Source organism: Microtus ochrogaster, chromosome 7, assembly GCF_000317375.1.
Source record: "Microtus ochrogaster isolate Prairie Vole_2 chromosome 7, MicOch1.0, whole genome shotgun sequence".
Taxonomy (NCBI): domain Eukaryota; kingdom Metazoa; phylum Chordata; class Mammalia; order Rodentia; family Cricetidae; genus Microtus; species Microtus ochrogaster.
In genome coordinates this window covers 19,106,132-19,132,064 of record NC_022014.1, presented here as the reverse complement: position 1 = coordinate 19,132,064, position 25,933 = coordinate 19,106,132, and the positions used below count along the sequence as shown (strand labels likewise).

The following is a 25,933-nucleotide window of genomic DNA, read 5'->3' as shown; positions in this document are numbered from 1 at the left end:
TGTGGCTTTGGAGCCTGTCCTGGAACTCGCTCTGTAGACCAGGCTGGTCTTGAACTCACAGAGATCCGCCTGCCTCTGCCTCTGCCTCCCGAGTGCTGGGATTAAAGGCGTGCGCCACCATCGCCCGGCAAGAGGCTTTATCTTAAACAAGACCATTAATTGCCAAGTCCTGGAATCCACATGGGGAGCCTCACGCAGGCGACAATTCAGGGCCATCTACATGCCAGTGGCCAAAGTGTCTCTAGCAGATGAGACATGCTTGAATTTTGTTCTGCAGCTCTTCTCTTCAACCTCAAAGAAAATGTTAAAAGTGGGTGCAGATGAAAGGGGGAGTTAGGAGGTCAGAGGTGCAGGGAGAAAAACGGGGCCTGTCCAGTCACAACAGGCAGCCCCCACAATTCTCCTGCCTTCTGGGAAGTTGGAATGTACACTGTTAAAAAGCCTCACAATACTGGAAGAAAGCCTGGAGAAAGACAATGGATTTCCAAGCAGAATGCTTTCGTGGTGCCAGGGACCAGGGTGGGAAAGGACTCGGCCTAAAAAGGCATGGTGTGATGACTGTAGTAGTCACAACAGCTCTAAGTGGCGAGACAATCAAAGCACAGGGTCTGGAGGCAGACTGGCTGGGTTCAAATCCACCCTGCTGATTACTAAACATGGGTCTGAGCGGTGACCAGCTAGCTAATTCCTCAGTAACTTAGCAGTACAGGACCCAGCGACTCCACTTCTAAATGCACGCCCCAAGGAACTGCAGACAGCATTAGACAAAACAAGGATGCCTGTAGCAGCCCCGTCTCCAGCAGGAAGACACATTCCAGACATCTGTCCATTGATGGATGAGGAGCAACAAAATGTGGTACAGCCAATACTGGAAGTATTCATCCGCAGAGAGGAATGAAGGGCTGACACACCCCGCAACATGAGTGACCCTCAAAACTATGCTGAGATGAGAGAAGCCAGGCACAGGAGACCATATATTACACGATTCCTTTTATAGTCAACTCACATTTTCCTACCCAGAATAGGTCAATGGATAGAGACAGAAAGATGAATGACAGCAGGCTCAGGAGCGGGGAAATGGAGTAATGACTGGCACGCAGAATCTGCTTCTGGAGCACTGGAACGTTCTGGAACCAGATGGTCACAATGGTCATAGAACACTTTCGACAGATGCTTCTGAAGTATACACCCCAAATAGTTAAGTGACAGATTTATGTTACTCATCTTTTCCAACAATAAAAACTGTCTTTAGCTTACTCTGTGCCTCAGTTTCCTCATCTGTAAAATGGACATAGGGGTTGTTAGAGAGTATGTTTTTAAAAAGGGGGCGGGGGGGGAGAAAGAAGTCCCCTGGCAATGAGTACCCAGCAAGGGTAAGCCATGTGCTTCAGTCTCTCATGCATGAGAGCTTTCTCAAGGTCGGAAATACTTTCTTTTTTTTTTTTTTTTTGGATTTTTGAGACAGGGTTTCTCTGTGACTTTAGAGCCTGTCCTGGAACTAGCTCAGTAGACCAGGCTGGTCTCGAATTCACAGAGATCCGCCTGCCTCTGCCTCCCAAGTGCTGGGATTAAAGGCGTGCACCACCACCGCCCGGCTTAAACAGAGGGTTTGTGCTGCCTACTTTCTTTTTTTTAACATCATTTTTATTTATTTGTTTATTTGTTATGTATACAATATTCCATCTGTGTGTATGCCTGCAGGTCAGAAGAGGGTACCAGACCCCATTACAGATGGTTGTGAGCCACCATGTGGTTGCTGGGAATTGAACTCAGGACCTTTGGAAGGGCAGGCAATGCTCTTAACCTCTGAGCCATCTTTCCAGCCCCGGAAATACTTTCAAGTCTGTCTGGTGAACAGTGCCACGTGTTCCCTCCAAGCTCATGAAATGTGGCCAGGATTTCTCACTTTATAATTATAAATAACAAACTCCAGGGTTGGTGGCTACTATTGAACTGGACAGTACAGTTCTAGATCCTCCTACTCTATCCTCAGAACAACCCGAAGAGGTGGTTATTATCAGCCCTATATTAGAGATAAAATGTAAAATGGCCCTCACAGGCTCCTGCGCGAACACTTGATCCCCAGTGTGGGTGGCGCTATTCAAGAAGTTGTGGAGCCGTTGGATGGGAGGCACAGGTGGTGGTGGGTCAGGGGAATAGCACCCACGGGGCAATGCACGACCACCTGGAACAGCCCAGTTCCTGGAGCTCTAATGCCCCTGTGGTCTGAGGGCATCAGGCATGCACACAGTACACATACACACACATAGGCAGGCACTCACAGGTACTTATAAACGTTTGGAACTTTCAACAGCTCTGCACTACCACATGAGCACCCCTGTCACTTGTACATATGCACTCCCATCTACTTCCTAACCCTATTTGTCTGCCTCGGCCTCCTCTGGGACCCGGCACTTTCTCTTCTCCAGTTTGAGGAGGCCACCACCCTTTCACCACGGAGAAGAGTACATGCTGTCCTGTTCTGTCTGCCCTGACAAAATTGTCTCACCCAACTCTGCAATCCAAAGGGACTTCCTTCACCAATCTATCTTCATAGTCTTTACTGTGTGCCACCTTGGATCACCAGCCCAATTACTGTGCAAATGCACAGAGCCAGGTCCAGCCTAAGCATAGTCCTACTGCCAAGGAGCTCACTGCTAAAGCAGGGCCCAACACTGAACAAGGGCAGCTGAGGACTGTAATAACTGTCTTGGATGAACCAGAGGCTGACTGGCACAACATTTGGGTTTCTTTAAATATAAAACAATGCCCAAATGTCTTTAAATATAAAAGAACACACATAAGCGACCTGGTGTTCAGGGTGAGCTGAGCATCCCACCAACATGGAGGCATCTTTAGATGAGCCTTATCTCCTGTTGCCCTTAGCTGGCCCTCATCCAGGCTCCCCAACCGCTGTCCCCTGCTCTGCCATCAGCTTCAACTCTTATTTACCAAGACACAGAGGAACCTCCAGCCTTGTTGGCCTTTCAAGGGCCATCTACAGCCATGGGCTTCCCTGCCCCGCAGCCTCTAAACAGGCTATCACTGTCTCCGCTTGCCAGCCCACAGGCTTCCCCCATCCACGGCACCTGCCCACACCTTCCTACCCCAGGCTGCAGGCGCCGGCAGAGCTCACTTCTGAGCTGGGGGAAGCTTCCCACAAGCTCCACAGCAGCTGGCCTGGGGTAGTCACGTGGTCTCTAGCACCTGACCACAGTTGTCTGAGATTCCAAACCCCACTGCCAGTGTTCCACACCTGGGAAAACGCTTAGCCACAAGACACCCAGGCTCTGGCTGCTGGCTAAAGAATCTACTGCAAAGGTCTGTCCTCATCAGTGACTGCTCTGGGTGAAGGGGGCAGGATTGCTGTCAGGAAGAAAGCTGGGCATCGTGTGCCGACAGGACAAGCACTCCCCACGGCCCAGTGCTGGCTCAGAAACGACTTCTGGGGACTGATTTTGGCTGCAAGTACCTGTGTAGAGCTTACGGCTGGACGGCTAGCTGCTTCTAAAAAGGCAAGCCTAATTCCTACCCATTAACTGCTGTGAGCTTCAGCTTCAACACTTGAATTCCCATCACAGTAGAACGGCCTGAGTCTGCCTGATGGAATAAAAATGCCTCTGAAGTTCCAACCACGTTCCACCCAATATCTCACAGGTTTTTCTTTACTTCTAGGATGCAGTTCATCTGTAATTCATCCACAAATGAGTTCTCAGCAACCAGGCCTCCCACCCTGAGTAAGAATGATTTTAGGGTTAAACCATTCAACACCAAAATAGTTGACCAAAAATCATGTGGACCCAGTATAAACAATGACAATGTTCTGTCCTGGGACGGACTCTGACCAGAACCTGGTCACTCTCCTTGTTGCCTCAAAGCAAATAAGGTAGCACCGGGGACAGGCACCGGGGACAGGCAGTGCTTACAGGGGAGAAACCCAAATGCAGACAGCCTCCACTGATGCATTCCCTTCTGAAGACTCTGGAAGTCCCACCCTGAAATTATATAAGCAACACAAAGTGCTGGGGGAGACTTCAGGAGTTGCCTGCGAGTTGGGGAGATTCAGCTTGTGGGCTTTTCAATCAATCATGTTCTCTGGTTCACTGGGCCACACTTGGTAAGGTCTATTGGAAGTGCTGGTGTGTGATGAACAGTGTTCACATGTCCCCAGGAGAAATCAGACAGCTCTCTACTTCCCACCCCACCCCACCCCTGGTACTCTAGCTTTGCTCACCAAGAAACCTTCTCGTGAGTCTTTTCAACTTTATCTACCCCAAAGGATGTGTTAAATAACACAAGGCATTACGGGAAGAAAATAGGGTAAAGCTGACATATAATATTCAATGTTAGTTTCCCCCCTCTATGTAGACTTTCCTACAAAGGGTATGTGGCCAAGTGTGTTCTGTTGTGCTGCTCCACAACTCAAATCTGACTGCTGCCACTGCACTCCCTCTATCAGAATTCTCTTGCAAAAGGGAAAACAAAAGGTCTATTATCTGTACTGTCCAGCATGGGTAACCACGTGGCATCTATTTAAGCACTTAAGATATAACTAGAGTGGCCCCTTATAGAGGCACAGACCTTCAATCATGTGGGGAGACAGAGGCAGGTAGAATTCTGTGAGTTTCTGGTCCCACTGAGTCCCAGAAAGTAACCAGTGTGAATAGATAGCTAGATGCATATCCATAATGTGCATAATCAGATGGGGTGCCCCACCCTTGTGCTCTTGCCCCTAAAATAGACTACCACCAACCTCTCTGTTCCCTATCCTATAGGCACCATGTACCTCTTCCTAAAATAAGAATATCACTTAGAAAGCTGCGCTTCCCAGGTCCAATTACCAGCACCTCACCTCTGACGCCTTCTTCTGGCCTCCAAAGACATCAAGCATGCAAATGATACACAGACATAAAGGTAGGCAAAACACCATACATATAAAATAAAAATTTTAAAATGCAAATGACAGGAGCCGGAGAGATGGCTCAGCAGTTAAAAATACTGACTAGTCTTCCAGAGCACCTGGTTCAATTCCCAGCACCCACATGACAGCTAACAACTGTAACTCCAAGATCTGATACCCTCACACAGACATACAAGCAGGCAAACCACCAACATACATAAAATAAACAAATTTTGAAAAAAAAAACAAATGACAAGCAAACCTCAGTACAAAGGCTCAAAATAAAAACTACTATATACTCTAACCCACATAAGAATTCAATATATACTAAGGATTGTATAATGAACCAAACAGAGAACAATCTGACTTGTTTCCTAGTGCTACAGAAGTTGTCAACTACTTTAGAGACCTGAGTTGTCCTTGGCAAGTAGAGAGACTATAAAGTCTTCAATACTGAGGGTGTAGATAACAGTGTTTACCTCTCATGTGTGAGGCCCTGGGCTGATCTCAGTACTGGGGGTGGGGAGGGCATCACATAAAAATTCTTCTGGGCATCAAAAACACCAAACAAAAGGAAGAGGAAACAAACTTATTTGTAAGAAATGAAAGACAAACAAAAGACTAACACTCTCAATTTCTTTTTAAAACATAAATTAGTAAGAAGTAGTTTAAACAATGATGCATCATTTTCATGTACAAAATAAGAGAATTATAAAATGATGAAAATATGTAATTCCCAGTGAAGACAAGGGTATTGCCTTCTTCATATGCTGCAGGAAAGAGGAACCTGGTAAAACATCACTATTCTATCTTTTACCTAGATCCAGCAATTTCGCTGTCAAATAAGTACCCTAAGGAAGCACCCAGGGATGCGACCAAAGATTGACAAGAACCATCATCAACAGCTGATGGAGGAAGGTCATTGGTTAAGTAATAAAGAAACTGCTTGGCCCTCATAGGTTAAAACATAGGTGGGTGGAGTAAACAGAACAGAATGCTGGGAGGAAGAGGAAGTGAGCTCAGACTCGACAGCTCTGCTCTTTGGAGCAGAGACGCCATGCTCCTCTCTTCCCGGCAGATTCGATAGCTCTGCTCTCAGGGGCAGATGCATGAAGCTCAGACCCAGGATGGACATAGGCTAGAATCTTTCCTGGTAAGACTGATGCTACACAGATTATTAGAGATGGGTTGATCGGGATATGAGAATTAGCCTGTAAGGGCTAGAGTTAATGGGCCAAACAGTGTTTAAAAGAATACAGTGTCTGTGTAATTATTTCGAGGCATAAGCTAGCCAGGCGGCAGGGGTGCTGAGGACGCAGCCCCGCCGCTCATATTACAACAAACAGCATTTATAATGAAAACAAATATTAAATGGCAAGGTCTAGACACGGCATTCATAAAGTAAGACAATGGAATGCTATGAATTCATTAAATGTTTTTTAAGTTCATTTAATAGCATGAGAAATAATGTAATATTAATTAAGGCTTAATATTAAGTATCTTGTTCTGAATACTTTCCCAGTGATATCAAAATGCTAAGTTAAAACCAGATCTAGTGATTCAGGCCTGTAATCTCAGCTACTTGAGAGGCTGAGGCAGGAGGATTGAAAGTTCAAGGCCAGTAAGAATTTAGACCAGCTCAAAACAGAAAATTAAAAAAGGCTGAGGAGTTGTCTCAATGGGAAAGCATTTGCCTCAGATGCATAAATATTTAGCTTCTATCCCCAGGATCAAAATAAGTGAAAGGATTTATTTCAAGCAATTTCCTTCCCTGCTCCCCAAATGCCCTCCTTTGTTCCAAGCCACCCCGCCATCCCTCCATCTCCCCCACGGGGGCACTGGGGCACTTCTCCACTCCCCAGCCTGCCCTTTTGTTTCTGGGCCTCCTCCTGGCTGTCAATCCTTGGGGTAAATCATTTTCTGCATTACTTTAATCTTCTTAAAGGACAACTCCCCCACACCCAGCACCACCTCCTCTGTTCCTCACCCAAGTCTCCCTTTCCTGCAGGTGAAGGAAGGCCCATATTTCCTGAATGTACAAATATGTGCAATGTATACATACAAATCCAATCTTGATACAGGAAATCAAGTCACTTAGATTCAACCTCATTTGGATTACAGATGGCTTTCTTCTCTGCACTGCCCTAGTCCCTCCTGTCTCCCGGGTATGCAGGCTCTCACAATAAGGAGAGAGCACACAAAGCTATACTTTCTTGTGCATTTGAACTGGCTCCATCATACCTAGGCTGGATTGGAGCAGTGTGTGCTTGTCCTGGAACAAGAAATGAAACTCAAGCATATGATCTCCATGTATTTTAGATTTAACAGGCAGTGACAGTTCTCTTCTCTGGAATCAAAGAGTAATGCCAAATTGTATGTCACAAAATCAGTCAGCTACCCTGTCTGCCACGTCTCAACAATTCATACACTGACTCATATTACAAACCACCCCAGGGACTTGCAATACAATTTCACTGAATTGGTAGTACTCTTCGCTAGTGGCCAGCCTGATGCATGGCATGTTTAGCTACAAACAGCTCCGCTGACTGTCCCTGTAACATTTTCATGGCTCGCCAATAGATCTGTCCACAGTTCTCAGGTCTACCGAAGGGGTGGCTCAATTCTTCTTTGATGTAATCCATCCAAAGATCTTTAAAGAAAACAAAAAAATTAATGTAAAACTAATTAGAAAGCTGGGAAGGCTTTATTAGGCAAATTCAATTATTTAATACTAAGCCAATTTAAAAGTTCTAAAAAACTTCCACACATAAAATTAAGTGAACTTAAGTAAATTTTAAAATATATTATGAATAAAACAAGGTGCCATGTAATACTGATACAAATAAGCACTGTGTAATGTTTAAATAAAGTTACGCCTATCTTTTTCTGAAACATTCATCATTTCTTCACAGCAAAACTTTCAAACTCCTTTCTACTTTTTTGTTGTTGTTTTGGTTTGGTTTGGTTTTAGTTTTTGGTTTTTGAAGACAGGGTTTCTCTGTGCAGTCCTAGCCGTTGGGAACTCACTCTGCAGACCAGATTGGCCTCAAACTCACAGAGACCTGCCTACCTCTGTCTCCCAAGTGCTGGCATACTTCTCGGAACTCACTCTGTGGACTTGCCTCTGCCTTCCAAGTGCTGGGATTAAAGGGGATCACAACCACCACCCAGCACTGCCAGGTTTCCTTTCTACTCTTTAAAAGAGATGGTACACACTGTTGTTATCTAGTCAGCCCCGACTGTGCCACAGCACACTAGCCTTAGTGTAACTGACCAAGCATTGACTGACCCATCTTTTCTACTATGATGACCAGCTGTGACTACTGGCCTACACTAACGTTTTCTTTATAAATACTTGTTTTAGCTAGTCTGATTTAGTTTTGATTTTTTTAAATATTTATTTATTATGTATACAATATTCTGTCTACATGTATGGGCACCAGACCTCATTACAGATGGTTGTAAGCCACCATGTGGTTGCTGGGAATTGAACTCAGGACCTTTGGAAGAGCAGACAATGCTCTTAACTACTGAGTCAACTCTCCAGCCCCTAGTTTTGATTTTTTAAGACAGGGTCTCATTCTATAGTACAAGCTAGCCTAGAACTCACTACATAGCCTAGACTGGTCTCAAACTCCTGGGAATACCCTTGCCTCCACCTCTGCAGCAATAAGATTATAGTTATGAACCACTACATCCCAACACACATAATTTTTACAAAGTTATTTACTGGGGCTGGAGAGATGGTTCAGAGGTTAAGAGAACTGGCTTCACTTCCAAAGGTCCTGAATTCAATTCCCAGCAACCACATGGTGGCTCACAATCATCTGTAATGAAATATGCTGCCCTCTTCTGGCTTGAAGGGACATATGCAGGCAGACCACTGTATATTTAATAAATAAATAAATCTTTAAAAAAAAGTTATTTACTTTATATTGTGTGTATGTGTACACACCTGCATGTCACGGCACACGCGTGGTCAGAAGACAACTTGTGGAAATAAGTCCTTTTTTTCTACATGTGGGCTCAAGAGATCAAATCTGTGTCTTTATGCTTGAAAACAAGTGCTTTTAGCCATTGAGCCATCTCACCAGTCCACGTAAACTTTTCTTTTTACAGGACCCAAACCAAGGTAGATGTTTAATCCCAGCACTCGAGAAGTAGAGGCAGGCAGATCTTTTGTGAGTTCAAGACCATTCTGGTCTACAAAGCGATTTCCAGGACAGCCAAGGCTACATAGAGAAACCCTGTCTAGAAAAACAAAAAGAGAAACCCAAACCAAGCAAATCTTTGCCTGATCCAGAGTCCTTAAGAGAACTAGTGGACATGATGGCTTACAAATTTAAAAGATAAGGAAAATCCTGTGCTACAGAGTAGACAGGAGTACTGCCAGTCTGAGGCTAGTCTAGGTTATGTACTGAGTTCTAAGGAAGCCTAGACGACAGGGTGAGACCCTGTCTCAAAAACCACAAGAGAAGGACAGTGCAAACCAGAAACACTATTCTACCCAGGTAACAGCTCAGAGAGTGCAGGAGCAGCGCCCACACCCGTAACTGAAGTTTACTTACCAGAATCAGTAGAGCCGAACTCCCTCAGCGCCCTCTCATAATATTCCCGCAGGTTTGCCATCCTGCAGGGGTCCTGTAACAACAACCAGATCTGCCTTCATCCATCCAATCATAAACTCATTTTGCCTCTATTTTAAGCAACTACTATCTGTTAGGTATTTGAAGGAGAAGGATCAAACCAGCCTAGTTCTCAACCTATCCCAAAAAAGTATGAAAAACCAGGATGCTGGGATGGCTCAGCAGCCAAGGACACCTGACACCAAGCCTGACAGCCTTAGCTCAATCCCCAGCACCCACATGGCAGAAGCTGAGACTCAACTCCCAAAAGTTGACCTCTGACTGTCACACTCACACTGTGGCACACAAAAAATAAATAAGACCAAGAGAAGAAAAAACACGTTTACCAGAATGAAGTGAATGTCGACCAGGAAAGCACTTAGCTGGCTGACACAGGGAAAAGTCTAATTGCGTTGTCAGGGTGGAACTGGCGAGGTGTCACAGGAATAACACTTGAAACCCCTGAGGGGCTGAGTGGAATTTAAGTGAACAAAGAAACAGACAGTTCTGTAGCCTACGCTAGGATTTCTTCCTTTTGAGAATTCGTGCTCTAAGTTACGACCACCTTAAAACCTTTTTTTTGGGGGGGGGGGGGCGCGACAAGATTTCATCATGCATTATGCATCTCAGGTTGGCAGAGTTCATAGTGTTTGGTCAGCCACTGACACCCTATATCCAAAGTCTGGCATCCATTCTGGACTATTTGGGTGGAACTTTCTATCCAAGGCCCCTCCCCCGGCAGTTGCCTCGGTCCACCCCACATCCAAGAAAGCACGCCAAATGGTGACCCCTCCCCAGAGAGGCTTGAGACCACTCCCACAGGGTATTTAAACTGTCCCCCAGAGAATGAACACATGGTCTTCTGGTCTTCCTTTCCCCTCTCTGTATTTTCCCCAGTCTTTCCTCTCTTGGGACTGGAAGGCCATCTGGGAGTGCTGGCACCCATTAAACCTGAGCTTTTTCTAATTTGGTTTGATTTGGTCTGATTTGGATTATTGTGTCAGCAGAGGTTTGTTGGGCAGCAAAAACCTTTCACAGAGCAATCCTCCTAGGTGCTGAGATTAAAGGCACGAGTCGCCATGCCTAGCTCTAAAACTCCTATCACAATAACACATAAATACAAGTACATGATTATCAATCCTTGAGGCTTCTAGCATTAAGTACTCCTTCCCTTGGAAAGCACCTCAGCGCCGTTACAGGTCACAAAGTGTGGCCTATGTCAGAACACAGTCCAGGAATGGAGTCAGTTGAGGAAAAAGAATTCTTGTTAGACTACTCCAAGAAAACAAGACAGAATCTTGTGACCTCAGTTTCTTCAAAAACACAGAATCATTCTGAGAATGTGTTTTCAGGCTCCTTCCAGGTGCAGCAGATAGGAATGACTTCACTTCAGATTACTCGTTATTGCTTGCTGTTGTTATTCAATTATCCTTTATATGCCCTCTATGGAAAGCATATTTTTGCCAGTGGCTTGTCCTTGTGATTATATATAGTCTGAACTCATGAGAACTTTATACATGTGACCTGTCTTCACCCTGAGTATAAATTGTCTGAGGCTCCAAATAAAGTTGGCTGTTGCATGAGATTTTAGTCCACCTCGTTTATTGGCTCCATTCTCCTAGGCCCTCCCACCTCTAGAGTGATGACAGGCTATGACCTAACAGAATAGTGGGCACTGCTTTTGTAGCTCTGGCTGTCATTGACTCTGTGTAACTAAGGATGACATCTGGAACTCCTGGTCCTCCTGCCTCCACCTCCTAAGTGTTGAGACAACAAGTGTTCATCACCACACCCCAGTTTTTGTGGAGCTGGAAATGAAAGCCAGGGCTCTGCGAGCTAGGAAAGCACCCTACACGGCACCTCTAGCTCCACTTAGAGTGCATTTTCACAGCAGATTAACATCATCTAAAGTCTTTTTGTTGTTATTATTTTGTGGTTTTGTGTGTGTGTTTTGATTGTTTTTGGTTTTTCGAAACAGGGTTTCTCTATGTGCCCTACCTGTCCTGGAACTCACTCTGTAGCACTCTGTAGACCAGGCTGGCCTCGAACTCAGAGATCTGCCTGTCTGCCTCCTGGTTACCACCATCAGCTAAACTGAAGTCTTTTGTATGGGGCCGGAGAGATCTACTCAGCAGTTAAGAGCACTTGCCGCTCTTGCAAAAGACCTTAGCTCTTTCCTAGCCTAATACCTGGTGAGAGGTATTTTTATCGAAGCTTGTTCCCGACAATTGCACTATACATATTCTTTCTATCCAGTATCCCATTGGGCCTTACATGTCTCATACACTTTTAGCAGGCAGAGGGCCTTCTTATATAGATGAGGCTAAATCATACAATTAAGTGACTTGACCACAGCATAACTATGACATTAATAATCCAGAGATTGGTTATTAAATATTATGTTGAACTGTCTCATCATGTAAGACTATACTATACTTCAGCACAATAGGTACCTGACTTAAGCGACAATAGTCAAAACCATGAAAACAAGAGCTCTTGGGGCCGGGTGGTGGTGGCGCACACACCTTTAATCCCAGCACTCGGGAGGCAGAGGCAGGCGGATCTCTGTGAGTTCGAGACCAGCGTGGTCTACAAGAGCTAGTTCCAGGACAGGCTGCAAAGCCACAGAGAAACCCTGTCTCGAAAAACCAAAAATAAACAAATAAATAAATCCCTCCCATGTGAAATATAACAAAATCAAAGAAATAAAAAAAAAGCTTGAATACCTAGAGAAGCTATGAGGAAATAGGTATACTCATCTATTAGCCATCTCTATAAACAACTATAATTCTTTTGGAAGACAACATGTTAACATATATAACATATATGGTGGCACGTATCTGAGTTTTTAAGAATAGATTTCTCTATTTTTTTTGTCTGCATGGAAGCCAGAAGAGGGTGTTTGATTCCTTGGAACTGAAGTTATAGACAGTTGTTAGGAGTCTTGTTATAAAGCCCTGGCTGGCCTAGAACTCACTACATAGAGCAGGCTGACCTCAAACTCTCAGAGGTCCTGAGTGCTGGGACTAAAGACAAACACTACACTATCACCCTGAGTGTGTAACTGATTTTCACCCTCCTCATAAGTCACAGTTAAAACTACCGGGAACAGTAATTAAGCGCTCATCTACAGCCCAAGACAGGAACACAGTGCACCTTGGCGGCAAGCAGCAGTGCAGGGAAGCTTCCTGGGCATCCGGGCTTCCTGCTCTCCAGACACACGCCTTCTCATCTCGGCTTGATTATCATTCTTAGCAGTTCTATGGACAGAGGCTGATCCAGGGGACCAGGAGCTCACACTCCACTCTAACTAAAGTTTAAATAAAAGATGTTGCCCTGAGTAATAACCACAGAGCCTCGTTTCCAGGCAGGAAGTGTTCAGAATACTCACCTGCTCCTTTTCAAACTGTATCATTTTCCTGAAAAAATCAACTGAAAACGGGCGGCTTTCCTGCAGACTAAGAAGGAGTGGGTAAATGTTAGTTCCCACAATGACAGAAGGCCTTTTACAGCTTATAAGCATGGATACATAACAAGGCTTTGCTTCCACAACAGCTTTAACAAAAACTCAGCACCAATCTCAGGCACAACTGGACCTGACGGAGTCATTCCCATGCCTCAACTTCGAGTGACCGACCCCTTACCACCCTTGAACAGTTTCCCACACACATTTTCTGTGCTGTTGCTGTTCGTTTGTTTGTTTTGTTTTTATAACATGTTTCTCTATGTTGCCTGTTTGGTCTCTATGCACTAGCTAGGTTCAGATGGTCTCCTGGGGTTACAGGGATGTTCTACCGCACGAGGCTCCACACATCTGCTTTAAACAACTCCTGCTATGGAGCAGCTTCACTGCAGAGGAAAGCAGACAATCCAACGCTTAGCGATGGTATTCAAAACTGGAATTACAGTGTGCGTCAACTATGTATGACACTATCACTAAGATGATGTAATAGACTAGAGATCCAGCTCCGTATTCAACCCCTGTCTAAGTGCAAGGCCCTGGCTCAATCCCTACTGCTTTAAAAAGAAATGATCTGTGACAGAGCTGTTTGTACTAGTGACACAATTACAGTCATCAATGAGCTAAATGTCATTTCCTCTGCGTGTATGAATTGTTTTAACTATACAAAAACAGAAAAAGGAAGTAAGTTTTGAAAGTCTGATAGTACTTCAGACACTATTGTAATGCACACAGTCTGGGTGTGAAGGACTGAGTGTGGGCAGGAGCACTCGCCAGTACCTTTTAAACACTGTTCTGGCCTTTTTGTAGCCACCACTTCGATAAGCCCAATCCAGGTATTTCTCCTTCAGAGTTATTGAACTGGCACCTGTGACAGCTGAAATAGCTCTCTACATTTAAAAGAAAAGAAACAAAAGCAAGCTCTGTAAAAGAACTTAGTGATATCAAAACATATTACTAAGACACACCACAAGGCACTAAGTAGAGGCTTGAGTTATGACCACAAGGGACAGAAGAGAGGGCCTGTACCTTAAAGATTGCGTCAGTGTCCTCCTGGCTTTTAGCACTTTCACTCCATTCGGCCCAAGAAATCCACAAGGGCAGACAAGCCTGCTCACAAAAACAACAACAACAAACATTGTTAGATTTGACTTTCCCAGCACTGTGCTCTGAACACTCATCACTGTAAGGACAGGGTCACTGAAGCCTCCTAGCCAAATCATCCAGAGGAACACTTCAATAATTGAGTTCAATTCTGACGGGAATCCTGGCTATAGTCATCAGGAGCCATCGCCTTTCAGTTAAACAAGCAAATAAAAGCCACACACAGTCAGCCCCACAGCTACCCAGGTCATGAGTCTGTGGTCTGGGAGCACTTCATAAGAACTGATCTAGGCTGGCCTACCTGACCGTCACTGTGGAGAGACAGGTAGACAGCAGAAAGCAGTAATGTACTTTGTTCCCCAAAGTAAGTTTAGAACATTAACATTTAGATTTTTGTGATTTCAAGATGAGTTTATGAACAGATGTGGATGCAAGTGAAAATATTCTATTAGTGTTTCTCATTTGTAAACCATTTAAGCAAAATAAGAAATCCTACATGATTTAGTAAATTTACAAATAAAGGATTAGAAATAGAAGTAACTTCTTTTCAATCCTCAAACCATTAACATTTAATAACAATTATTCTAGCATTTGCTCTCTTTAGACAAGCTTATTTTACTAATAAGCTTTCATAAAATCTTAAAAGGTTTCTAAAAAGACGGTTGGAGGGCTTGAGAGATGGCTCAGAGGTTAAGAGCACTGGTTCTTCTTCCAGAGGTCCTGAGTTCAATTCCCAACAAACACACAGTGGCTCACAGCCATCTGCAATGAGATCTGGTGCCCTCTTCTGGCCTGCAGGCATCCATGCAAACAGAATACTGAATTTTTTTTTAAAGAGGGCTGGAGATACTCAGTTCATAGAGAGCTTGTTTAGCCTGCACAAAAGCCCTGGGTTCAATCCCCAGCACTACATAAAGCAGACATGGTGAAATGTGCCTATAAATCCCAGCACTCAGGAGGTGGAAGCAGAAAAATCAAAGTTCAAGGTTCTCCTTAGGCCAGTCTGGGCTACATGAGACCCTATCTTTTAAAAATGAAAAATGAGGGGCTGGAAAGATGGCTCAGAGGTTAAGAGCACTGGCTGTTCTTCCAGAGGTCCTGAGTTCAATTCCCAGCAACCACATGGTGGCTCACAACCATCTATGATAAAATCTGATGTTCTCTTCTGGTGTGCATACATGCAGGCAGAATGCTGTATACATAATAAATAAATCTAAAAAAAATGAAATGAAAAATGAAACAAACAAACAAAAACCAGTTTTCCAAAAAGAGTTGAACTGGGAGTTGGTTCTGTGATCAAGAACATTTGTTGTGAAGGACCGGGGTTCCATTCCCAGCAGCAATATGAAGACTCAACACCTCCTTGGGCACCATACACACACATGGGACACAGACATACATGCAGGTAAAGCACTCATACATATAAAATAATTAATTAATTAATTAATTAATGAAATATGAAAGACACAATTCACAGACCTGGGGTTTGAGGTGTGCAAAGGCTTCTTCAAAATGCATAGCTACATCGGGGCTCTTTGACCCAATGAGCACCTGTAGCTTCATCTGCCACATTGTTGCAGAGTCTTTGAACAAGTCAGTCCCAGCTTCTGCCACCTGCAAAGCTTCTTTAAAGAGGTCCTGGCGCAGCAACAAGTCAACCTGAAAAAGACAAAGCACATGTAAAGTGCCACTTGAAAGCAAATGACATATATAAAGAAAGGCGTATAAAGATTATTTATGACAATAATCTCAACAGCCTTCCCACTACACCTTTCCCCACAGCTGAAATAGGGCATCTGGAATTCCCCCTTCTTCCCCTGCTCCTACCCATAGGACAACCAGAAAATCAGAGAGACGGGCTGAGGAGAGAGATGGCTCAGCAGGGAAAGAAGGCTGCCCGGCAACCCAGTCAGCTGAGTTCTCTCTCAGGATCCCACACTGAAAGGAAGAATCACTTCCCAAAAATACCTCTCCTTACACATGACATGACAGATACATACACAAAATCATAGTATTTCCTTTCAGAAAAATCAGCAGAGAAGGGATGAAAAGCAGAGTCTAAGTAATTTAAGCTAGAACCCACAACCACTAGAGCATACTAAAGATAAAAATAACATCTGTAGACTCAAAAGAAAATAGATATATTCATTCAATGTACTTTACTGGTATAACTTTTCCAAACGTAATTTGACACTATATAACAAGAATCATGGAGGGCTAGAGAAATTAAAGTTCAGGGATTAAGAGCTCTAGCTGGGGCTGGAGAGATGGCTCAGAGATTAAGAGCATTGACTACTCTCCCAGAGGTCCTCAGTTCAATTCCCAGCAACCACATGGTGACTCACAATCATTTATAACGAGATCTACTGGGCAGTGGTGGCGCATGCCTTTAATTCCAGAAAAGGCAGAGGCAGGTGGATCTCTGTGAACTCAAAGCCACCTGGTCTACAGAATGAGTTCCAGGACAGCCAAGCTGTTTCAGAGAAACCCTGTCTTGGGAGAAAAAAAAGTGTTTGTGAGTGTACACATGTGTGTTTTGATATAGGTGTGTGTGTGTGTGTGTGTGTGTGTGTGTGTGCACGCACACAAGCTTGTGCACATGAAAGCCAGAGGTTGCTTTCCACAATCGCTATCTTTTTTTTTTTCCACGAGTGCGGTCATGCAGATGGAGGTCCAAAGCTGATGTTAGCTTCAGCCATAGCTCTCCACCTTATTCACTGAGGCAGGGTCTCTCAACTAAACCCAGAGCTCACCACAGAGCTAATCTAACTTAGCCAGGTTACTCTGAGCATTGTCTTTCCCTTCAGCACACTAGAATTCCAGGCATTTACATGGATACTGGTCCTGACACTGTACAGCAAGCACTTACCAGCTGAGCTATCTCCCAGCCCTCCACTTTATGTTTTAGGATAGTGTTTCTCACTGAACCTGGAGCTCATCTACCCAGCTCAGCTGATGACCTCCAGGGTCTGCCTGTCTCTGCCTTCCCAGCACTGGGATTACAGTGCCACACTCAAAAATGACAAGAGTAAGAGAAAGCAAAGGGAAGGAGGGATGAGAAGGGGAAGGGAAGGTGAAAGGAAGGGAACCCAGGAAGGGTGGGAAGCAGAAGGAAAAGGAAGAAATAGGGAAGGGAGAAAAGAGAAAAGGGCTGGAGAGAAGGCCCTGCAGTTAAGAACACTGGTTATTCTTCCAGAGGACTGGAGTTCAATTCTCAACACCCACATGCCATAAACAACCATCCCTTCCATGAGATCCAGAACCCTCTTTCACCCCCCACATATATGTTAGACATACATATATGCAGGCTAAACACTCATATGTATAAAACAAAAAAATAAATCCTTTGCTGGATGATGGTGGCACACACCTTTAATCCCAGCACTCAAGAGACAAAGGCAAGCAGATCTCTGAGTTCGAGGCCAGTCTGGTCTACAGAATGAGTTCCAGGACAGCCAGAGCTGCTACACAGAGAAACCTGGTCTCAACAAAGCAAAAACAAGCTGGGAGGTGGTGGCACATGCCTTTAAAGCACTCAGGAAGCAGAGGCAAGTGAGTCTCTGTGAGTTCAAGGACAGTGCCTTGAACAGGACAGGCTACAAAGCTACACAGAGAAACCCTGTATCAAAAAAACAAAAACAAAAATCCTTAAAAAAAAAAAAAAAAGGAGGAGGAGGAGGAGGGAACGTGGAAGAGAAGAGACACAGAAGGGAGAAAAGAGAAGAGAGGGGACGGGAATGCCGAGTAGGTTTACTCTGATTTTCTGCTTTGGTGTTCTATAAGTTAAATCAGAATGAAGTATTGAAGTATACGTAATTGGCGATGAAAATGCTTTCTATGGCCTTACCCACTGCTTGTACTGGGCTTCAGAAAGGAGCTTCAGTTCACGGGCCTTCCTGAATGCAAGCATGGTTCTTTCCAGCCTCTGAAATCAGAAACATCTGGGGTCATTAGACAGAATCTGACAGGGGCCTCTGGCCACAAATCTAGGCAAAGTGCTCTTGAACATTTCTGAGAATTCTGAGATGGGACCCAGTTCTGAATGGGGGTCACTCCTGGATGAGATGAGCTATGCACCTGCACCTGGCACAACACAGTAGGGGGGCAAAGCAAACTAAATCTTCATGATGACAGGTCACCCATAGCGAAAGTCAAGTGGTTAAGTCTGAAATTCTGGGAGCTAACCCAAACCCCAAAACAACTCTGTCCTTGTTTGGTAGCTATGCAACAGAAATCCTTACCTGTCCCCTGAGGGGTACGCTACTGGTCTTCTTAGAAAACCTTTCCAAACAAAAGTTGATGTAACACTTCCACATGGCCTCTGGAAAAGTCAGGTGACATTAATTAGCTCACTATCCTTAGTCCAAACATCTTCCTTTCAAAGGGAAACTCCTCTAGAAAAAAGTTGAAGTTAGCAGCTAGAGATGCCCCAGTGGTTGAGAACATTTGCTGCTCTTCCAGAGGACCTAATTTAGGATCCTAACATCCTAACTGAGTGGCTCACAACCACCTGCAAATCCAGCTCCAAGGGATCCGACAACCTCTTTTGGCTTCTGTGGATACCAGCACATGTGACATTATTCACTCACCGGGACAAACACACATACACATAAAATAAAAATAAAATATTTTTAAAAATAATAAAAATCATTTTTAAAAAGAAATTTTAAGCTGGGCACTGATGGCGCATGCTTGTAATCCCAGCACTTGGGAGGCAGAGGCAGTAGGATCTCTGTGACTTCAAGGCCAGCCTGGTTTACAGGGCAAGTTTCAGGACAGCCAGAGCTGTTACACAGAGAAACCCTGCCTTGAAAAACGAGGGGAAAAAAAGCAAAAGTTTAAATTGACCTGGATTTAAAAAAAAAAAAAACAAACTCCCATTACAGAGAATCAGACATCAATCAGATACTGGGGGAAAGCAACTGAGTAATGACATAAATTCTCTTCTTTTTTTCTCTTCTACTGGGGACTGAACTCAGGGCACACGCTTGCTCTACCACTGAGTTACATCCTTCTACAGGAGACTCCCATAGCGATTCAAGTGTTGACAATGAGACAATCAGTTTCACATTCCCATACTGTTACTCTCAGCACAGACTCACCTGTAGGCAGAGTCTTCACTGCCTCTTCGTACACCGCACAGCACCTTTCCTCCCTTCGGCCCACTTCCACGGCTTTGGCTTGCTTTGATACAGGCTGCTCTTCACCTGGCTGGGACTCGATCTCTAATTCTCGCCGTGCCACATAATCCCAAGTGAGTGGGTCATCGGTGTGCAGAGCTTGAAGGCTGAAAATTACAGCTCACTGGCACCTGCCCCATGGTAAGAAACTAATTCCAGACTAATGGAGTTCTGATGATCTACTAAAGGACATGGGACACCCTTTTACAGCTGCAATAAGTCTATACATTGCCAGAACAGCTTAATGTATAGACTTATCAATGGAACAGAGCTGTTAATTATCAATAAAATTTCAGAATGTTTCAGGCACCATTAAAATGTTAACTTTTAGCTGGACATGGTGGCACAAGCCTATATTCCCAGCGAGTCCCATAAATTCAAGGCCAGCCTGAGCTAAATATTAAGTTCCAGACCCTGCTTTTAAATAAATAAATAATAAGCAAACACCTAACAAATATTAACTTTAAAATTATAATAGCTCTTGCCGGGTGATGGTGGCACACACCTTTAATCCCAGCACTTGTGAGGTAGAGGCAGGTGGATTCTCTGTGAGTTTGAAGCCAGCCTGGTCTACAGAATGAGTTCCAAAATAGCCAGGGCTGTTATACAGAGAAACCCTGTCACAAAACAAACAAAGAAAAAATTATAATAGCTCAGGGACTGAAAAGATGGTTCACGGTTAAGAGTACCAGCTACAGCCGGGCGATGGTGGCGCACGCCTTTAATCCCAGCACTTGGGAGGCAGAGGCAGGCGGATCTCTGTGAGTTCGAGACCAGCCTGGTCTACAAGAGCTAGTTCCAGGACAGGCTCCAAAGCCACAGAGAAACCCTGTCTCGAAAAAGAAAAAAAAAAAAAAAAAAAAAGAGTACCAGCTACAGCTGCGCGGTGGTGGCGCACACCTTTAATCCTAGCACTTGGGAGGCAGAGGCAGGTGGATCTCTGTGAGTTAGAGGCCAGCCTGGTCTACTCTTCTAGAGGTCCTGAGTTCAGTTCCCAGCATATTATGTGGCAGCTTACAACCATCTATAATTGCAGATTACAACCATGTATAATTGTATTAATGTATAATTGCATTTGGTGTGCAAATGTACATGCAGGCAAAAACACCCATGCACATAAATTAATAAATCCTTTTAAAAAATTATAATAGCTCAAGCTGGGCAGTGGTATCCAAGCACTCAGAAGGCAGAGGTAGGTGGACCTCTGTGAGTTTGAGGTCATCCTGGTCTACAATGCTAGTTCCAGAACAGTAAGGGCTACACAAAGAAATCTGTCTCAAAAAGAGAAAAACAATTATGATAGCTCTCCAAATCAGATCAGCAGTTATCTGTGGCCACAGAAGCCTGGAGAGCCTGGGCTCTTGAATTCTTGTAACAGAGGCATAGAAAAAGCACAACCTAATCCTGTACCAAAACCCTGAAGACATCCAAAGAACAAACTGATGCATGGTCTAGTTTACCTCCCATGACCCCAGAAATGGAACCTAAGGAAGGAAGTAACTAACGTAAGCGCTATGCAGTGGTTTGAATGAGAAACATTTCCCCCAGAGGACCATGGATTTGACCACTTGATCTCCAGTTTGAAGCACTGTTTGGGGAGGTTATGCAATCTTTCAAAAGTACAGCCTTGCAGGAAAAAGGAAATCAGTGGGGGCAGGGTTTGTAGGGTTATAGCCATACCCCACTTCCGCTCACTCTCTCTGCTTACTGTGTGCAGGTAAAAATGTGATCAGTCAGCTTCCTGTTCGTACCAGCATACCATGTCTTTCCCACCATATGGACTCCAGCCCTCTGGAACCATAAACTAAAATAAGCCCTTTCTTCTGTAAGTTGTTTTTGGTCATGGTGTTTCATCACAGCATAAAAATTAACTAATACACGCAAATAATTCTTAAATACCAGAACCAGACACTGCAGCTTAAATTATCAACAATAAGCTATAACAAATTATGAACACAACTCTGATTTTGCAGAAAAGAAGAATATATACTGACATAAGCTTTTAGAAAAAGATGGTAAAATGCACTCTATTTTAGAAACAAAGCCCATATTTAAAAAAAAAAACCACTGTAGGAATATATATTTTCTATTCATAATATAACATAATTTTTCCTAAAGTTTGTAAAGCATATTTTTTTTTCCTTTTTTGAAACAGAGTGTCTCTGTATTGTCCTAGAGGTCACTCTGTAGACTAGGCTAGCCTCAAACTCAGAGATCTGCCTGTCTCTGCCTCTGCCCCTCAAGTGCTAAAATTAAAGGTGTGCACCACCACTGCCAGGTATATATTCTTTTTCACGTCTCCACAGGCTCAAATATTTATCACAAGACCAGAAATAGACATGTTCACCTTACCATTATTTAACTTACTCATCATAAATTTCTTTTTGTAGATCTTTGGCAAAATCAAATAGTTGTGCAATTGAAAGAAGTGACACATGAAATTCTGCACCTAAAATTTAAAAATCAAGGGAGGTTTATTGTTAGTTAAATTGCAAAGACAGACTTCTGTTTCCAACATATAAACAAAGACATTAATATTTTGAAATATTTCTAACTACTCCTAAGTTTCATAAACTAAAGGGCATAAGGCAAAGAATTAAATCATCTACTACTTTTCAACTCCCTCAAATCAGTTGACTACTCAACAAAATCTTTGAAATGCCCAATGATAGCTCAGAAGGAAACTTTGCCACACGTTAATAGTTCTTTTCATCACAAAGAGAACACCAACCCCAACCCCCCCCAAAATCCAGAAAATACTTACCTTTAATCTTGCTTACAGAATTTTTGTAAATGATTCGTGCCAACTCGCCCTCAAGGATTTCTTCAGGATGATCAAAACTCCCCTACAAAGTGTATATCAACCATAACTGAAAAGGCAATACCAGGAAGTAAAAACAAACAAAACCCACCAGGATGGAAATTAACTGTCCTAGACAACAGTGCACATGACTTCTGACAAATCCCAATTCTGAGGCGCACGCCTTTAATCCCAGCACTCGGGAGGCAGAGGCAGGCGGATCTCTGTGAGTTCGAGACCAGCCTGGTCTACAGAGCTAGTTCCAGGACAGGATCCAAAGCCACAGAGAAACCCTGTGCAGCTTGAACCTCACTAATCACCCCGCTCCTCCTCTCAGGTGATCTTAGCCTCACTCTCCATTTAGACCAGAACAGATTGGGCTACACACGCTTTGACGACCCCTCTATATAGTATTTTATTTGAATAAAAAAAGTTCTGAGGACTGGGGAAATGGGTCAATTGATAAGGTGCTTGACACACAAGTATAAGTAACCAAATTTGTAAATCCCCAGTATTCATGCAAAAAAACAGGTGTGGTAGCACAAACCTGAAATCCTAGTGGTAAGAGGAAGGAACCAATGGGGCCTACTGACCAGCTAGTCTAATCAAATAGATGAGTTCCACATTCAGGGAGTCTCTCTCAAAAAAAAATAAAAAAAAAAAAAGGTGGAAAGGACCAGTGCGATGGCTCAACAGGCAAAGGCACTTTGTCACCAACCCTTATGACAGTTCAGTAGGAGAAAACCAACTCACACAATTGTCCTCTGACCACCATACACATACTATGGTACCTGTGTGCTCCCGTCCCAACACACATACAAACAGTTGAATAAAAGTATATTACAGCTAGGCACAGCTTTAATCCCAGTACTCAGGAGGCAGAGACAGGCAAGTGGGTCCCTATGAGTTCAAGGCCAGTCTAGTCAACATATGAGATCTAGGCAAAGCAGAGCCAAATAAGAGACTCTGCCTCAAAAATAAATAAACAAATAAAGTATAGTAATTGTTTTTTAATTTTAATAAGGGCCAGTGACATGGTTTCATGCATAAAGATGCCTGCTGCCAAGTCTAATGATCTGAGCTGGATTCCTGGGGTAACTGATGGAAGGAGAAAACCAATTCCTCTAAGTTATCCTCTGACCTCTACAGGTACACTATAGCACACAAATAAATATAATTTAAAAAACAATTTAAGGGCTGTTGAGATGGCTCAATGAGTAAAGATAGCTGCTGCATCCTGACCACCTAAGATGGATCCCCAAGGCCCATGTGATGAAGGACAGAACCAACTCCTACAAGTTTTCCTCCACACAAATACCATGATATGTGCTCCCCACAAAACAATATTTTCAAATGTAATTAGAAAATAAGATACAAGGTGAAAAAGCAACCTTTGGCTGCCACATACATGTACATACACATGCAATTCTTACACTCCCTTACATACAAATGCGATGCATAACATATACCACATGTGCATACCCCACCTACACACAAAGTCATGAACTGAAAACACAGTTAACAGTATAGCAAGTTCCTTTGTTTCTGCTTCTGTTTTATCTTTTGAATACAGGGTCTTGCTATGTATCCCAAGACGGACTAGAACTCACATTCCTTCTGGCTCAGATCACAAATACTAGGATTACAGGTATGCCCCATAGTACCAGCCCTAACACTCAATGCTCTTTATTTAAAGTTATTCTGTCACATTTCAAATTATATAAAAAGGAAAAGAGCTAGAAAGGGTGGAGCACACCTATAATCTCATCTCCCTGAAGGTTGAGGGAGGAGGATCAAGAGTTCCAAGTTTGCTGGGCGGTGGTGGCATACACCTCTAATCCCAGAGGCAGACAGGTGGATCTTCGTGAGTTTGAGCCCAGCCTGATCTACAGAGTGAGTTCTAGGACAGGCTCCAAAACTACACAAAGAAACCCTGTCTTGAAAAACCAAAAAAAAAGGGAAAAAAAAAAAAAAGAGTTCCTTCCAGGTTTGAGTCAGAAAGATGGTTCAGTACAAAAAGGATCCATATGGTGGAAAGAGAAAGAGGGAACAGTTCAACTCCCTCAAACTATCCTCTGACATCGTGACATAAACAAACACACATACACGCAAATGTAATTCAAAAATTAAAGTAAATTACAAATGTGTCTGTAAGTGAAAAATGTGACAATAAATTGGAAAGGAAAATGTATGTCAAAGATTCTTCTTTTACTCGTAAGCAGGCTCAAAAGACTAACAACTGACAGCACACTGAACTCTTACCATCTCCATGGCAGCCTTTTCAAATTCCTCCTTTTCCTTCCTCAGTTTCTCAGCATGCATCAGCTCCATCCTAAAGTACTACAAAAAGGAAATAATGACCTAGAAATCCTTAGAGATGCTTTTTAAATTAAAAATATCCAAGATGGCTTCTTTTAAATCATTAGTATCAGATATAGGGAAATGAGGGACCATATTTTACACTGGAATGAAACTAGCTGTTATTGATATGTGATGGAAGAGATTATTTGACATGTAATCCAAGTGTATGAGCCGAAATACTGAATGGAAGTTTCTGCAAGTAATTTCATTTAATTTCATCCATACACACTAAAAAGTATCCACAAAGGCTGAGTAACTCAGATTTCTATCCCATTTAGCAACAAAGAAGCAGAGCCATGTGAAAATACTCTTACTAAACAAAAACTGTCACTTCCGTAGGGTGGTGGTTGAATGAGAAAGGCCCCACAGGTTTATGCATTTGAACGGTTGGTCCCCAATTGGTGGAAAGATTAGGAGGTAAGGTAAGATAAGATTAAGGAGGTGTGTCCTTAGGCTTTGAGGTTTCTAAAGCACACATCATTCGAATTAGCTCTCTTTCTGCCTCATGCTTGTAGATCAGAGGTAAGCTCTGATCAGATATTGCTCCAGCATCAAGCCTGCCTGCCTGCTGCCATGCTCCCTGCAATGATGGTCATGGACTTTAACCCTCTGGAACCATGAATCCCTAAATTAAATGCTTTTTTTTTTATTTTAATTAATTAATTTATTTATTCTGTATACAATATTCTGTCTGTATGCCTGAAGGCCAGAAGAGGGCGCCAGACCTCTTTACAGATGGTTGTGAGCCACCATGTGGTTGCTGGGAATTGAACTCAGGACCTTTGGAAGAGCAGGCAATGCTCTTAACCACTGAGCCATCTCTCCAGCCCCAATGCTTTTTTTTATAAATTCTCTTGGTCATGGTATTTTGTCAGGACAATAAAAAAAGTTAACTGCAGGGTGCAGAGGCTCATACCTTTGATCCCAACACTTGGGAGGCAGAGGCAGGTAAATGTCTGTGAATTCAAGGCCAGCTTGGACTACGTGGTGAGTTTCAGGATGGCCAGGGCTATGTAGAGAGACTCAAAAAAGGAAAAAAAAAAGGAAGGAAGGAAACTAAGACATTTAATCTCACAAAATAATAGCCACAATTATGGATTGTGGATCACTAATCATAACAAGATCCAGAAAGTATCGATGCATACACACATGGCTCCAACATCAACCTTTACTCCACATGCACATACACACAAAACAATAATTCTTGCCAGGCCTGGAGGTGCATGCCTTTAATCCTGGCACTAGGGAGCCAGAAGCAGAGGCAGGTGATCTCTGGGAGGTCAAGGCCAGCCTGTCTACATACATAGTAAGTTCCAGAACAGCCAAAGATACACAGAAAACCCAGTCTCAAAAAACCAAATAATAATAAAAATAATTTTTAAAAATTAAAAAATCCACTTTTAAAAATTAGTCTTATTTGTCAGGCAGTGGGGGCACACACCTTTAATCCCAGCACTCATAAGGCAGAGGCAAGTGGATCTCAGTGAGTTCAAGGCCAGCCTA

The 25,933-nt window shown here is 43.4% G+C and overlaps 1 protein-coding gene across 1 annotated transcript in view; it reads right to left on the bottom strand.

Annotated features, from left to right (window-relative positions):
* Nucleotides 1-6,225: 6,225 nt before the first annotated feature.
* Nucleotides 6,226-25,933, bottom strand: part of Utp6 (UTP6, small subunit processome component) — a 29,479-nt gene continuing 9,771 nt past the window's right edge. Inside the window, exons 8-19 of the mRNA XM_005349421.2 lie at nt 24,332-24,409; nt 22,034-22,115; nt 21,637-21,718; nt 19,192-19,376; nt 18,331-18,410; nt 17,937-18,014; nt 15,569-15,748; nt 14,015-14,095; nt 13,766-13,875; nt 12,917-12,983; nt 9,469-9,541; nt 6,226-7,550 (exon numbers count right to left, since the gene is read on the bottom strand). Of these exons, the coding sequence (XP_005349478.1) occupies nt 7,396-7,550; nt 9,469-9,541; nt 12,917-12,983; nt 13,766-13,875; nt 14,015-14,095; nt 15,569-15,748; nt 17,937-18,014; nt 18,331-18,410; nt 19,192-19,376; nt 21,637-21,718; nt 22,034-22,115; nt 24,332-24,409 (1,251 nt within the window). The 3' untranslated portion in view covers nt 6,226-7,395. The remainder of the gene's footprint in view (nt 7,551-9,468; nt 9,542-12,916; nt 12,984-13,765; nt 13,876-14,014; nt 14,096-15,568; nt 15,749-17,936; nt 18,015-18,330; nt 18,411-19,191; nt 19,377-21,636; nt 21,719-22,033; nt 22,116-24,331; nt 24,410-25,933) is intronic.